Genomic DNA, 16286 nt, shown 5'->3' on the forward strand with positions numbered 1-16286 from the left:
CTAGCTAGGCACCACACTATAAAGCCTAATTAAGTTATGATCAAATTAATATAGATAATGTAGTTAGCATATGTGTTTATTACAGTCACACTTACATGATAAGACTTGTATATTCTGTTCAAAGTAGATGGATATTTATAGGTTACTTGATTAGTAGAATTGACTATTTAGTATGCTTTCTTTAGTTTCAATTCTTTATTAATATGTAAATGTTAATTAGGAAATAGCCACGAATTGAATCTTGAAAAAGTAGCTATAGAATTGAGTGGTTGAAATGCAATTAAGAAACAAAGAAAAATTATCACACATCACTACTTTATGTATAAATATAACTAATCAGGCTCTCCCCCTTTACACACACACACACACACACACACAGTGAGTAAAGAAGGAAAATTTTTTGCAACCTTAATGAATATGAAAAGAGGCGAAAGCGCTGGAGGTGGGCAGAGCTCATTAGGGTATCTCTTTGGTCCTGAAAATAAGGACAAAATCGAGGCGGCACCACCATCTCCGACGACCCTTATGCCACCTTATGGTATCGATACGGGAGACGACGACGGTAAGCCATCGGAAACCTCCCCCCTCAAATCCAAAACCACTATGATGGTTCAGAGCCAAAACTCTGGCATATTCATCACTGTAAGTAGCTAGATTGATGACATTTTTATCACTCACTTACATAACTTTTTATAAATTTATTGTTTGTAAAATGATGTGACAGGGTCGACCTTCAACTAAGGTTAAGTCTCCACCGGGTGGAGATTCATCTCTAGGCTACTTGTTCGGTGATAAGTCTTGAAATCGATCTAATTATCAAGTATCGTTATGTGTATCCTACTTTAATTAGGAAGAATAAAGCAAAATTTGGCCAGAATTTTGTGTGTTTAGTGGTAAACTTGGACGAGGGTTTGTTTGTGTGTGGGTTTGTAATGTATGTGTGATTGTTTTTCGATATTAGAGTGAGCTTCCCAATTGATGTATTTATCCAGAATATGGATACATATATAAATGTTTGCGTATGTCAAATTTGGATATGTCATATTTAGTTTTTCCTCATTTGGCAAACTTAGGTAAAAAGACACAATTTTATATTATTCTCTTTTATGATACGGTTTGAGTGCCTTTTGATTTGTTCCTCTTGTTAGCTAGTAGTAGTATAATATTTTTAGTTTAATCTTTGCCATAATAAATGATGGGTTAGTGGGTTGTGTTATTGGTGTACACTATCAAATGGTGGTTTAATTTTTTAATAAGAAACTTGGTATATAGTTTGGGGAAACATCCCATCTATTAAAGAATCACATGATGTATTTTGTACTAGAAGGAGAGTTTTTGGAAAATATAACAAGATTAATGTTATTTCCTCGCATATCAAGGCCAAATTTCTAGGGTGTGTGTTCATGTGTACTATGTAAGTTTGAGTGTCACACATATCCTACACTAAGGCCTGTACTCAGCCACATATGTGTTTGTGTGAGCCATTAGTGGAGGCCAACGTGTGAGGGTCGTCTGGCACAAGCGTGACAATATGGGTTGGTGCGAGAGGGATCACTTTTGTTATACACTTCTCCCGATCACTTTTGCACGCTTCAGTATTTTTGCAGTCACACAATTTTGCCGATCATTTTTGCAGTGTGTGTACCTTTTGCACATTTAAAAAATTAGATGTGCACACTTAGATGTATAATAAAAATGCTAGTAGTACTAGTAAAATTCGAATTTGAGATATGGGCTTCAAAAATACTCACATTTCTACTAGGGTTTCCTGAAGAGGCATGGTTATGAAACCAAGCGCCTCTAACTTACTACTACTATATTTATTGCTCAAAGAAAATTGGGCGAATAAATAATTTAATGTCACCAGATGGATACTTTTATAATAGAGTTTTGGGATCAGTACTTAATTAAATTTGAGAAAAGTATTGCTAAATTGATAGGTATATATATTGCAATATCTTTGATGTGATTTTGCAATCTTATTGCTCGTAACATATTATTAATATAGCTGTCAACACGTCATTTTAGTTGGTTTAAATGTTAATATCTGATTATATATATGAAATGACTGATCATGTGTGTGTGTTCATAAATTAGAAAAGAAGAAATCAAATAAAAAGTTTAAATTATTGTTGATAATGGAAAAAAAGAAAAGAAGAAAACAAATGTCTAAATCAACAGAGTGGACGACAATGACCCACTAATGGGCCAAATGCCAATGACTCAATTGCGACATGTATGGCCCATTAATTCTATCTACACAAAAATGTTTGGTAAATCAAATTTTTGAAGAATGATAAAGCTTATATTCTCCCCATACATTAGTTTGGACCATCAACTAAAATTAGACTAATTCTAAGGAAACTTTGGATTTATAAATTTTATTTTTCATTAATAATACTGCACTAATAATATTGTAATATTATTAAATGTGAAGAGATCTCACTGTTCATTTTTATCTCTCTCTTACTTTAGCAATTACGCATTAAAGCCTGTGTTATTTTACTTTAACCATTAAAACTAAATTCAAAGAATATTCTCTATTCATTACCTATTTTACTCATAAAATTTGAAAAAAATATTATTTGAGTTGTTTAAGTATAAACCTAAAAACAGATATATTTTACTCAAAATCTGAAAATGAGATTGGTTTTTGTCTTTTTGAGTACTACTACTAGAGCTAATTGCATACTCAATTTTAGTTTTAGTATACCATTGGAGATGGTCTTAGCTTACTATAGCTTACATAGTAAAGGTGACCAGGCATTTTAATTAGTAGTAAGAAAAATAAAATAATGTAGAAATTAATTTTAAACCCTAAATAAGTATTGTTCACATTTTGAAACTAATTAAAGTTTAGTATCATTAATCCTATTACACCAGATCAGAGTTTTAGTATACAAACATATTTATTAAATTTATCCTATTACACCAAATACAACTAATACAGAAATCTAGCAAGTATAATTGATACTCCTACAAAACAAACAAAGTAGAGCAGATTAAAAAAATTAATGAAGTGGATATGGATTGAACTCAAGAGACTCCCTCCAAATCAGCTCCTTCACATTTTCTTCAGTGATTGATGGCTGCTCAAAATCACAACTAAAAGGCACTGAGCAAACTGGCTCTGCATTTATCTCATGAAAAACTGACAAATATGGATGGCACAAAGCCTCATCAACTGCATCATTCAACACTTTCAAGTTACCAACCAAACAACCCACAACAGAATCATCAATCAAACAAGGCCTAAACACACAACAAAAGTCCCAAAACTTATGCAGAGGACTGACCTGTTATACGTTGGTCAGGGTCGAACACGAGCATCTTCTCGAGCAGATCCAGAGCCAGAGGAGACATGTTGGGAAACACAGCTGGGAAATGCTGTTTAGGAAACAGAGGAAGCTGACTCAAATACCTTCTCGCACTCTCGCTCCGTAGAAACTTGAGGCTCGAATCATCAGGCGTTCCCAACAGCTGCTCAAGCACAACAAAAAACAAACCATAAGTCAAATTGTTTGGATTTTTGGCAAGCTAGCTCGCTCTCAGCCAACAAACCTTGGTGATGAGAAGAAGCTGGTGGAGATAGTTTCCACCGGGGAAGAGGGGCACTCTGGTCAATATCTCAGCAAGAATGCAGCCAACTGACCACACATCAACTGCAGCAGTGTACTTGGAGCAGTTGAGCAGCAGCTCGGGCGCCCTGTACCAACGAGTCACAACGTATTCTGTCATGAAATTGGCATCCGAGGTGGTCCTAGCCAGGCCGAAATCCCCTATCTTGAGGTCGCAGTCTGCGTTCAGAAACAGATTGCTCGGCTTCAGATCACGATGCAGCACGTTTGCTGAGTGCACGTATTTCAGCCCTCTCAACAACTGATACATAAAATACTAGTACAAAACAAGAAACAAACAAGCATTCAGAATTTCAGATTCTACCAAGTAAACTTCACAAACCATGAACTAGATGCAAATATGAAGATATTTCATGATTTTTGAAGTGTATCCCACATACTAACATCAAAAGCATTAAAAACTTTGATACAAGTAAAGGCTGCAAATATTAATACTACAAAGGAAAACTAACTACTATTTCAAATGCAAATTTAAATTTTAGAATTGAGGCAAAACCTGGCAATGTTCATCAGTCAAAGGATTATCGGATGCAATGATCTTGTGCAAGTCAGTGTCCATCAATTCATACACTATGTACACATCATTGAACGCCTCCTTCCTCGGTGGCCTTATAATGTCCTTGATACAAATAATCTGCGAAAAAATCTATCATAATAAAATCCAAAGCTACCACAAAATGGTAAGTACTAAAAGAAAGGAGGATTACATTAGGATGATCCATATGGCGTAGGATCTTGATCTCTCGCAGAGTCCTTTTAGCATCGATTCTGTTGTCGAACGCGTTCCCTATCTTCTTAATCGCCACCTCCTCGTTAGTCTCCGTGTCCAAAGCAGCACTACACATATAAAAAATTAGTGTACATATCCAAAGGTTTAAAAAGAGAAAGAGAGGGAGAAGAGAGCAACCAGACAAGGCCAGAGGCGCCGCGACCGATGGGGCGAAGCGGGTGAGCGTATTTAGGGGAAACCTGAAACAAGCTTCCTATGAGGTTGTAAGTCACTTGATCGGCTGCACCCTCCATTAGTGGTACTGAAGAAGAAAAACAAAACCAGAATATGGGACAAATTAAAGGCTGCTGCTAGCTTCTTCAATCAAATTTAAGTAGGAATGTGGAATGGAAATATGGAATGGATTTCTAGGAAGACTTTTACTTTGATTGGAGAGTAGAGTACACGGTTTCAACTGTCAAGCGTGGAAATTGGAATTGGGTTTGATGTAACTACAAAATGTTCGTGGCGAAGACTTCACCTGGTTCTTTGCAGTTGACTTGGATTTTTTAGTGTAACTTCTTTTTTCTCTTCCCTAATAAGGATGCATGAAAGTTGAAAGAGACATGCAGTCACTTTCATATGTTTGGGCTTTGGCTTTTATTTACATGCTTGGGCTGGGCTTCAAGAATAGATAAACTCAAATTGATTTTTTTACATTTGTTACCAAAAATGAAATTTGCAAAATTTATTTAAAATTTGTGTAGTTATTACAAAAACAAGCGAAAATGGGAAATTCAGAAGCATAATTAACCTTTGTTAAAAGTAATAAATTTGCAGAAATTATTTGAAAATATAATTGCGTAGTTATTAGTAGTAAATGTAAAATTTAGAAGCTTGCTTTTAAACTAACAGATGATATATGAAACGATGCTAATATAATCCGAATTAAAAATATCTAGTAAGAATCATTGGTGTACAAAAAAAATATAAAAAATGTGACATTGGAAGCTAACACTGAGACATATCAGAGCCAGGTTTCGATCCTGGGACCTGTGGGTTATGGGCCCACCACGCTTCCGCTGCGCCACTCTGATTTGATGTTCTTTTATCTTGTCTAATTATATTTTTTTTTATCTTTTGTATGCAGATTCGAAAAACATATGCATGTTAATCTCCAACGGAAATTTGCATCACCACTACAATATTGTAGAGTTGATATTTAAGTGGTCCTATATATATTATAGTACATTAATAGCAGACTACACTGCTATTCCCAAAATTAGATTAATGTTGATTATATTTTCTTGATTAATGAGAGAGCATATGTGAAATTAACCGAATATTCTTTCTTTTTTCGTATGATTAGTTATTTGAAAAAATTTACAAGTTATTTTTGGGTAAAAAGTGAGAAAAAAAAAAGTCAGTAATATTTTTGATTGGTTTTACACTCACTTAATATTATGTGCTTAACCTTTTGTGGTAAAGGAAAACTGACCCTATTAATTTTCCAATATGGCAAATTGGCAATTGTGTGGTAATTCAATTTGGTTTCTTTTTTTAACTCTCATGCACGCTTATTTATACATGGCAGGGTTTTAGTTTTTCTTCTTCTTAATTATGTACCCCATTGAATTTTCTAAACAAAATTATTTGGTAAATACACATTATCAATTGAATTTGCTTTCTTTAATAAACTTATATTATGAATAAGTTTATAAACGCATATCCTTACACTATTTAAAGTTTAAGATGTATTTAAAGTTTAAGATAATGTAGCTTGTGTACTAAATAAAATAAAAATAATATCTAGCGTTGGTGTATAATTTTTAAAATATTGAAAGCATTATGCTAAACAATAAATATTTTCAATCATGCATCCTCATTCTTCTCCAATTTAAAGTCTCCTTTACACAAAGAAAATCAGAAAACTATTCAGTTAAGTACATTGTGCAATACATATATGCCACCCCTCCTCCCTCTCTCTCCACCATCACATAAAAAGGTTAAAAATCCGTCCAAAAAATCAGAAATAAAACAAATAAATTTAACCAGAAGAGGACATTAAAATCAAATCACTCCCATGCACGGCCGGATTAACTCAAGTCAGAGAGGCGAAGGAAAAGAGGAAGAAATGATCGTGTTCATGTTCCCGGTGGCCGGAATAATTATCTCCTCCCCGCCTATCTGCCCTCCCACCTGATCCCAAAAGAAATAGTTAGGGCATTGCTGTGCATCAACCACCCATTCATTCATCTCATGATTTCTCTGCATGCAGTCGTTAATCGGGCCACATGAGTTTTGCGCCTCGATGGGGTCTATTAATGGTGGCATGGCGGTGAACTGAGCTATTTCTGGCGTGGGTTGCAGTTGCCATGGTGTCTCTGAGCTCAATGCGGCTGTTTCTTGGAAGATGGGAGGTTCTAGTGAATGGTTTATCTCGAACATGAATGAGGAAGTGAGGAGTGGTGATAGGGTTTCGTGTGGTTTTGTGGAGTAGTGATCTTGGTTGAATAAGTCTAGGTGTTGTTGGGTTTGTGTGAATGTGAATAATTGAGGGTTTTGGGCCTCGGATTTATGTGTAATTGTTGTTGGTGGTGATGTTGAAGAGGAAGAAGATGAGGAGGATTTTCGGATTTTCTTCTTGATCCATGAGTTCCAGTAGTTTTTTATCTCGTTGTCTGTTCTTCCAGGTAAATGGCTAGCTATGTGTGCCCATCTGCAAGAGGCCATATAGTACTTTTATTAAGTGTATGGTAAAAGAGAGTTTTTGGTATTGGATAAAATGGGGAGTGGTTTTGAAGCTTCAATATGACATGAAAAGAGAGAGAAAATATTCAACTTGACAAATGTGGCTTTTGTTTGCAATAATTAACGTCAGATTTAACTGTTGAAACGTATCATTCTTCTTATATTATTGAGAAGGTTCCCATAAACAAACGCTTGATATTGGCTTCTTAACTTCCTCCAAAATGCAAGTGATAGCTACTTATGTAGGAGTATAATTATAAAATCCGTCAAAAATAGCATAAATAGTAGTATACGTACTAGTATATGAGAATATATTAAAATAAAAATATTCTCAAATGAGAATGTGATAATCGTTTGCACTAAATATTTACCTGTTGCCTACAGCGCCATGGAGGCTAATAATGAGCTTCTCCTCCTCAGGTGTAAACCTCCCTCTTCGAATATCCGGTCTCAAGTAGTTTATCCATCTCAGACGACAACTCTTCCCGCATCTCTGAAGCCCTAATCACAACAACAACAACAATATGAAACCCTAATTAACAAGGATATGCACTGAATAGCACGACACAATAACAGGACACGAGATAACCTGCTTTCTCGGGGACCTCGCTCCAGCAGCCGTAGCCGTGGGTGGTGATGTACCTAATGAGCTTCTCGTCCTCCTCCGGCGACCACAGCCCCCTCTTCACCTTCTGCTGGTTGCAGCAAGAGTGATGCCCCATTAATATATTTGTAATTTTGATGAGTAAAGAAGAATGTGGTGGAGTTGTGGTGGCTATAAACATATATATGTTGGGACAGATATAGGATCCGACAGCAGCATAGGAGTGGGGCCGAATTGGTCCCATAATTGTTCCCATCTAACCGTGAAATGACGTTTGATCAACTCTCTTTCTCAGTATTATTACAAGGGTTTGTACGTACACATATATATGTAGACTGTAGTAGTATAATTCACCTAACAAACATAATTAATCAACTGTTGTTGCCGGTTACACTCTATTGCCTTTTCAAATTATTGTTTGATTTTTCCTTCTTTTTCTCAGTGGAGGTCGGTATCTCAAGAATTCAAAAAGGATGGCTTTTCCTGATTCTTATGATAAATGCTTTTAATATTTTCGTTTCTAACGTAGTAGTACTATTTCTTGAAAGACATCTGAACGATCTGCATAAAACAATGAGTTTTAGGGTTAAAACTTAAAACCCCATAGTTTCTTTCACAAAGAAGCTCCAAGGTTACAATCTATTTTACAGGAGTCTATTTGTATTTGCTTAATAGCTGAACTTTTGCATTTTATCTCCACCATCTGATCTATTGACAGCAGGAAACAAATCTTCTACATTATTTTTTCTTTGTTGAAGAAATGCTGGGAAACCTAAGAGTGTCAAATATGGCGAAACCTGAGTAAAATGTACGATACAAATTTGTGTTATCGAATTTTACTCATATGGCCAGCTAATTATTCATTTAATAGTATTTGAGCTGGATTTATTATTTATTGTGTAATTAATGAGATTACAATCAGTTTTGGCAAATATGGCCTGGACGATTACCTTGAGGGTGTCTTGCTCAAATGAAGGAAGAAATATAACATGCTTACACAATGAGAAAGAGATGGGTGCTTTTTGGATCAAATCATGAAAAAATATGTACAAGTATTTTTAATGATTTATTACATAAATACAAGTGGATCTCATCTGGTTGGTACTAAATGGCTAGAATCATGACAAAAAGATTTCGAATTTTAGTCCGCTAACGATCATTACATAATACATAAATAAGTTGGTATGTAGAAAATATATAGGAGGTGGATCATTTTAAAACTATGAGAACTTTGAGAATTATCGATCAGTTGGTAGTACAAAATATATTAATTGGCAGTACAAGCTAGTTTTGTATTGCCAACTGATATAGTTTGTGCCACCATATGTTTTGTGCTTCTAACTGATAATAGTTCTCAGAATTCTCATTTTATAATAGTTCTCAACTGAACCACTATAAATATTAAATAATCTTATATCTCCGGTTGTTAAGATTGAGTTTTTAAACTTTTATACAATTAATTCTTGTTAATCCCTTCAATTATTTTGACATTACTCTTATGTCATATCCTTACTAATTAGTTCAATTACTCCCTCCGTCTCGGTCCCAAGATAAGCGAGTCATATTACTTTTGGAATGTCCCATTATAAGTGAGTCATTTTCCTTTAATTAAAAAATCTTTTCTCTTATTTTATTCTCCACCTACTTTTTTCTCTCTTTACTTCTCTACTTTTCATTCTCTCGTACTTTACTCTCTCTACTTTAACTATTTAAATATCAATTCCTTAAATCTACTACCCAAAAGAAGTGCTTCGCTTATCTTGGAACGGAGGGAGTACTATATAAATAATTGATCCAAAAAGTATAAATTAACTTGTATATATACATGGTGTATATAAGGATTGAAAAATGGTTCTTTGTTCTTTAAATATAGATCATCATTTGAACATCTCCCTAATAGTATATTAATTATTTGAATCAAGATCTTGGACCTCAATGTAAAGAATGAGTGGGAACTTTAATTTGCTGCCGCTTAACTTATACTACTTTCATATGTACAATAATAGTAGTAGTAATAAAAAATGAAAAAATGTAAGAAAAAACGTGTTTCATGCAATTCATACGTAGACGAACATACATATCATTCATACATGCGTACATAGAGGAAGAGAGAGGTGAGAGTGATGCAGACGAAAGAGACGTGGAATTGATGGCAATCATCCACCATACTGATTTTGAAAACTGTGGGAGTTTTGCAGAAGCTGAATTTGGAAGTAAAAGCCGAAATGATTCTGTAAAAGGACGCTGTGGGGATGAAGGAATGAAAGAAAAGGAGAAATGATGAAGCTTAGCTTTAAGGGGCGGCAAATGCTATTACAGCAAACTATTATAGGGGGCCCCACTCCATATATGTATTAAGAAATTCATTTAGCGTTTAATGGAATAGGGACTTGGCCTCTTAAAGTAATGTTTGGTTAACCTAATAACTCATTGATAGAAGGTTCCACCTTAAGCTCTTTTAATTATTATAATTGTGGTCCTCCCCTCTTTCAACTCATGATTTTTACATATTTGGTCAATAATTATGGCCCCCATCATCCATCATTACCCCCATTTTTATTTCCCTTCATTCTATATGATTTTGATGTTTCTAGCTAAATAGTTTGTTTTCTATATCATCTCCTTGTATTTTCAATGATGATATTTTCAATTTTCAGAAAAAAAAATCAAAGTATTGTGTCAGTTGTTGTAGTGAGTGTGTGGACTTGGATACCAACACCATTTAATAAATCTTGACAAGTTAGACAAAATGGTACAAGTTTCTTATGAAAAAAAAAAGTGTGTCAAGTTCAACTTCTTTTAATGTGATGTAAGTTAAAAGTAAGCAATTTTAGTGAGTCTAAATTGGGGACGGACCTAGAAAATAGGTTGAATTGGGAAGGTACCACTCTTAACTAATTGAACACAACACTTACCCTTGATTTCGCATATGCGACATTTATTGTACCGGCAACTATTTCATTTGAGATAATACTAATTAAAAAATGATTTACATATTGTACTAGAAAATATAGATGAAAACGCGGACAAACTTGATTCTTTACTAGATTATTATAAATCATCTTGGTCCAAAACAAATAGAGCATAATTATTAGTTTTGGTCGTCCATAAAAAATAGAGCATAATTATTTATGGGAAGATTCTCTCATATTTTTTCTCTTTTCTCTCTTACTTTTTTTCTCCTTTCTTACCCCGCTTCTCTCTTACTTTTTTCCCTTCTCTTTTACTTTACCAATTTTACATTAAAATCTGTGACATACACACTTTGCTCTATTTTTTGTGCTCTAATTTTTGTGGACGGAGGGAGTATATTATTTTGTCAATATCTTGTATATATAATTATAAAAGATACTAGTAATATTTTGAATACCCATTTTTATTATAAATGACCAAATTGACGAAAATACTCTTCTTCTTCCACTTCTATTTTTTCTAAATTAAACTTCATGAAAACTGCAGACACCATCATGCACAAGCTCACGAGTCACGGCAGAGGTGCAAATAGTCGTGCAATTTGTATGCACAAAGGATCGAATGACAACTGGTAAGGAGAGGATGAGAGCGTGAAGAGGGAGAGAGGGAGTGAACGGACAAAAATGTCTTAAACGAAAATGTAGTTTGGAAATAGGGTCTGCTTTCTATTGACAATTTGATATATAGTACTAAACGGGTGTGTTAGGGGTCCTTACAGCATCTTAGTGTAAAACACAGCACAAATCACAGCCCTTGAATCCTTAGATTGGATGGTTGTGATAAGCTACATTATTATACTAAAAATTTACATTATTAGACAAGTTACATTATTAGACTGGAAAGGTACATTATTAGACTAAAATGCTACGTACTACATTATTAGAATATAAATCTACATTATTAGATAACACGTGGCGTTCATCTGACCGTTAGATCACAAGATCCAATGGACTGCAAGTGGTTTGACTTTTACTTATACTTAGAGTTTTGATATGAATTTTCTTTATTTTCATTAAAGATACTGTATGTGAAATTCATGGTATTTCTCTAGTAAAAACCACTCCACCATTATTGGACAATATTGTATTTCTCTATTTCTCTAATCTCTCACCACTCTGTTTATCTATCTAGTACTCCATTTCTTTATCTCTCTTCAACATTATCTTCTTATCGTTGGAAGTTGGAACTGTAGCTGCCGATGTCTAGTTACAAAGATTTGAATATATGACATAAATTGGCCAACTCATACCTTGTAAATCAAACCAAACCTTTAAATTCATGTCATGTATATCAAACTTACATTGTTTGAGCATGCATGAATTTGCGAATAAATACAGGCCTTACTAGACATGCGTGTGCACGAGGCTGGTTGCACGCAAGGTCTAGTAAGCCTGTGCACCCAATGTTGAGGCCAGCCACACACATACCAGGTAAGTATTTTATAAATTTATATTTGAGTGAACTACAAAATAAGTAATTAGACAATGATGGTGTTTGCACTTTTCCACTGCCTCATATAAATAAATATCACAAAAAATCTTTGGATAAAGCTCTTAAGTTCATTTGAAGTACTTTGCACTATTTTTGGACTTTTTACCATTTTTTTTTCATTATCTTTGCGTTAAAGATTATTTAAATCATTTTTTTGCCGTCATTTTTTTAATAATTCCTGTTCAATCAGTGATCGTACTGATCGAACCGATTAAATTTTGAACTGATAATTTCTTCGACATGCTTATAAGTCTGATTTAAAAAATACATATATATATTGTTTCACATAAAATTAAACTCGTGTATATGTTATATTGAGTCATTTCTCACCATAAGGCACAAACCTTTGGAATTTTTGTAAAGCTGATTATCCATTTCCCCATCAATTACATAGTCTATTTGTCCCAAATTACGTAAGTTATATTCCATTCTGGATTACCACACTTTACTTAAGTAATTTTCTTTCATATAAAAAAATATATTGAAATATTTAATATCTTTAAGTTATTATTTTTTTATTTTATCGTATTTCTCTTTTCATTTAAGCATTAAAGATACTACTTTTAATAGACTCATATAAGTAATGAAAAAGACAATTCTATTCAAACATTTTCTATTTTCTAAATATGTGACGCAATCATGAGGTATTAGAGAATTAATTGGAATTATCATGGATGGAAAGGCCCCACCAAATTTCTTTATTTCTAATCAATTGGATTATGCGTAGATTGTGTAGTTTCATTGCAACTATTTTATCAATCGTGACATTGACTTATCTCTTTGAAAAAATCACTGTTTCACGACCAAAAATGTCGAGCATAGTTAAATGTGCTCAGAAAAATAGCGGGCACCTTACCTCATGCTCGAAAAAAATACCGTGCACATCTAATTGTGCCCGACAATATAAAAAACATGTATGTTCACTTGCGAGAAATTACAAGTACAATCAGCGCGTTTGGTTTTATAATTTAGTCATGGAATTATGGCGCACCAAAAGTGCTTGGCCTAGTGAAGTATCAATATTTTTCTCCAATTGTACGAGCTAGTATATGTGCTCGGAAACAAGCAAGCACCAAAATGTGCTCGGGATACACAAAAAAAATACTTGTGCAATTATTTAACAATTTCCCGAGCTCGGCCTTGTGAAATATTAGAGTAATATACTACTTGTGTTCACCAATATACTTAGTGAAATTATTCAACAATAATAAACGTCAAAGCCTTTTTTCTCTAGCTCGGTCTTTATATTTTTCACAAATACATGCGAGCACCATATCTTCGAGCACCTTAAAATGTGCTTGCGATATAAGGAAGAAATATACTTATGGTAATTAACAATAATAATCTCTCTGGCCATTTTACGTGTACAGATTTAAAGTTAAGAGTAAACTACAAAAATGGTCCTTGAACTATGGATTTATCTCGCTCATAGTCCCTGGACATTAAAAATGTCGCCAGTAGTCCCTGGACTAATGATTTATTTCAAAATTGGTCCTTTTGGCTATTTTTGATCTGAAAATGCCCTTTTGAGTATTCGGGCAATTTCGTCTTTTCATATTTTAACTATTTCAGTATGATATTATTTAATGATTTATTAAATCTGATATTATTTCAAAATTATCTTCTTCTTCCCTTTGCCATCCTTCACTTTTTTTTTCAATATTATATTTAATTTTATAAAATTAAGTTTAAAATTTTAAATTTTAAATTACAATAAATTATTTTTAATTAAAAATATTAATTTATATATTTATTATAAAAGAGTTTTGTGTTAGTTGACTACATAGTTTTATTTCTATATATATAGCTATGAGACGAAAAAGAATACATAAATTAATAATTTTAATTAAAATAATTTATAGATGTTTAATAATCTAAATTTTAAATTTAATTTTATAAAATTAAATCTAATATTGAAATATAAAAATAAAGTGAAGGATGACAAAGGGAGAAGATAATTTTGAAATAATATCAGATTTAGTACATCATTGAAATAATATCATATCGAAACAGTTAAAATGTGAAAAGACGAAACTGCTCAAATGCTCAAAAAGGCATTTCAGATATAAAAAAAATAGCCAAAAAGACCAATTTTGAAATAAACATTTAGTCCAGGACTACTGACAATATTTTTAAAATCCAAGGACTATGAACGAGATAAATCCATAATTCATGGACCATTTTTAGAGTTCACTCTCAAGTCAAATGCAGTACTTAAAATTTACTCTACGTTCAAACTCTCCACCGCCGGTCTCTATCTCCTTGCTCCGCCGCCAATCTCCGCTTTTCTCCTCCGCCGCACAAAATCGAACACCAAGCCTCCTCGTTCCCCCGCCGCATACAATCGAACAGCAAACCTCCTTGTTCCGCCGCCGCTCTCCACTTTTTATACCGCTGCACACAATCAAACACCAAGCCTTCTCGTACCTCCGCCGCTCTCCGCTATTCTCCACTGCCTGTTTTTCTCAAGCTCCAAGGTAACCGTTAATTTCCTAATACTAATTTTCCTTTGAGTATCTGTTTTTGGTCTCAGTATGCATAGAACATATAAATATTGCAATATTACGCTTGAATTAGTAAAACTAGTGTTATTGTGCCATTCATAAAAGATTTTTAAATAATAAAGATATATTAATAATTAAATATATTAAAATAAAAAATTTGAGTAGAGAATGAATGTAATAAGATAAAGGATAAAGTGGAAATAACTTTCCATTTCAAAATATGTACTAATAATTAGTATAAGGCATAAAAAAATATGCACTATTTTTGAATAATTATATACTCTCTCTGTCCCATAAAAAAATGTGCACTTTCCACTTTCGTCCATCCTATAAAAAAAAGAGTATATACTCCTCCCATCCCACAAAAATTTGTGCACTTTTCATTTTCGTCCGTCCAATAAAAATATGTGCATTCCATTTTTAAAAAGTTATCCTAAATTATTACCTCCATACATCAACTTATTTATAACTTATACCACCATTAAACACTACTAATAATATGGATCACATTCTCATCCTCTCTATTTATTTACCAATTTTGTACTCCCTCCGTCCCAAGATAAGTGATCACAAACTTTTTGGCACGTGATTTAAGAAAATGGGGTTTTGTTAGTAAAGTGGAAAGTGAATAAAGTAAGAGTGTTGATAAAGTAGAGAGAAAAAGTAAGAGAGAGAGAGTACCAAAAAAGGAAATGAGTCATTTATCTTGGGACGTCCCAAAAAGAAATAGGAGTCACTTATCTTGGGATGAAGGAAGTATTAATTCTCGTATTATATCAACTGCTCATATTTTATTGGGACAGGGGGAGTAACACTTTATTAGATATTGATAATATGGAAATAAATGACAGTTTTGGTTAACAAAAACCTAAAATTAAGGAAATCAGTGCGTGAAATTATTAGTCGCTCATATGTGCACTTCCCAATTTAGTCCATCCCGTAAAAATATGGGTACTTTCCTTTATGAAAAGTTGTTCTAACTCAATACTCATATATATCAATTTATTTACAACTTATATTACTATAGCACATCATTAAATACTGTATTCCCATGCTTATTAATTGTGCATTAATTTATGTGTTATTTTAAATGCACATATTTTATGGGAACTAGGGGGAAGGTATTTTCTTATTTGAGCATGATACTTATTAACAAAATATTATTGTTACCATAATTAAAGACCATTCGTTAGTAGTGTTTGATGAAAATGTGTTATGCTTAGAACCTCTCAACCCCTCATCCCCTCTCAAAACATCAAATAATTGAACAAACTATCTAATTGTAACAGATTTCCAACAACTCATTTAATTGTGACGCCTGATAAATTTCGACTTCTTCTCACTCTTAAATTTGTCACATTTCACCTTTTATCATTATAACACCTGATAAATTTTTATTCGTTCGGACCCTTAAATTTTGTCACACTATTTCACAAAGTTTGTCATATTTCACTTTTTACCAATTTTATAATCCGATTGATCGGGAAACAATTTTTTTTACCTAATTAAATAGTGAATGTACACTTTGATTAAATAATTAAAATTAGTATTGTATTATATTTGCCAACAGTGATTAATAATTAAATATAGTATTATATTATATGTGCCGGCCGTTG

General features: G+C 33.3%; 3 protein-coding genes and 1 non-coding gene across 4 annotated transcripts; 1 reads left to right on the forward strand and 3 right to left on the reverse strand.

Annotated features, from left to right (window-relative positions):
- Window positions 1–355: 355 nt before the first annotated feature.
- SP1L5 (SPIRAL1-like5) lies at window positions 356–1059 on the forward strand. The gene is made up of 2 exons (XM_048113401.2): window positions 356–642; window positions 725–1059. The coding sequence occupies exons 1-2, from the start codon at window positions 412–414 to the stop codon at window positions 800–802; spliced, it is 309 nt and encodes a 102-aa protein (XP_047969358.1). The 5' UTR covers window positions 356–411; the 3' UTR covers window positions 803–1059.
- A 1778-nt stretch (window positions 1060–2837) lies between these two features.
- On the reverse strand, window positions 2838–4904 carry LOC125210834 (mitogen-activated protein kinase 2-like). Its single transcript, XM_089067796.1, has 7 exons — window positions 4792–4904; window positions 4546–4669; window positions 4346–4475; window positions 4135–4272; window positions 3562–3894; window positions 3297–3480; window positions 2838–3184 (listed from the first exon to the last, which is right to left on the reverse strand). Exons 2-7 carry the CDS (start codon window positions 4659–4661, stop codon window positions 3012–3014), a joined length of 1074 nt encoding a protein of 357 aa, XP_088923922.1. The 5' UTR covers window positions 4662–4669; window positions 4792–4904; the 3' UTR covers window positions 2838–3011.
- A 468-nt stretch (window positions 4905–5372) lies between these two features.
- On the reverse strand, window positions 5373–5444 carry TRNAM-CAU (transfer RNA methionine (anticodon CAU)). Its single transcript has one exon. It is a non-coding gene; the product is annotated as a tRNA-Met (tRNA).
- Window positions 5445–6199: 755 nt separating this feature from the next.
- Window positions 6200–7853, reverse strand: ATMYB103 (myb domain protein 103). Its single transcript, XM_048117901.2, has 3 exons — window positions 7688–7853; window positions 7470–7599; window positions 6200–7066 (listed from the first exon to the last, which is right to left on the reverse strand). The coding sequence occupies exons 1-3, from the start codon at window positions 7818–7820 to the stop codon at window positions 6454–6456; spliced, it is 876 nt and encodes a 291-aa protein (XP_047973858.1). The 5' UTR covers window positions 7821–7853; the 3' UTR covers window positions 6200–6453.
- Window positions 7854–16286: the final 8433 nt, after the last annotated feature.

Source organism: Salvia hispanica, chromosome 3 (assembly GCF_029641045.1).
Source record: "Salvia hispanica isolate PSC_SH4W2 chromosome 3, Shi_PSC_v1, whole genome shotgun sequence".
NCBI classification, from domain to species: Eukaryota; Viridiplantae; Streptophyta; class Magnoliopsida; order Lamiales; family Lamiaceae; genus Salvia; species Salvia hispanica.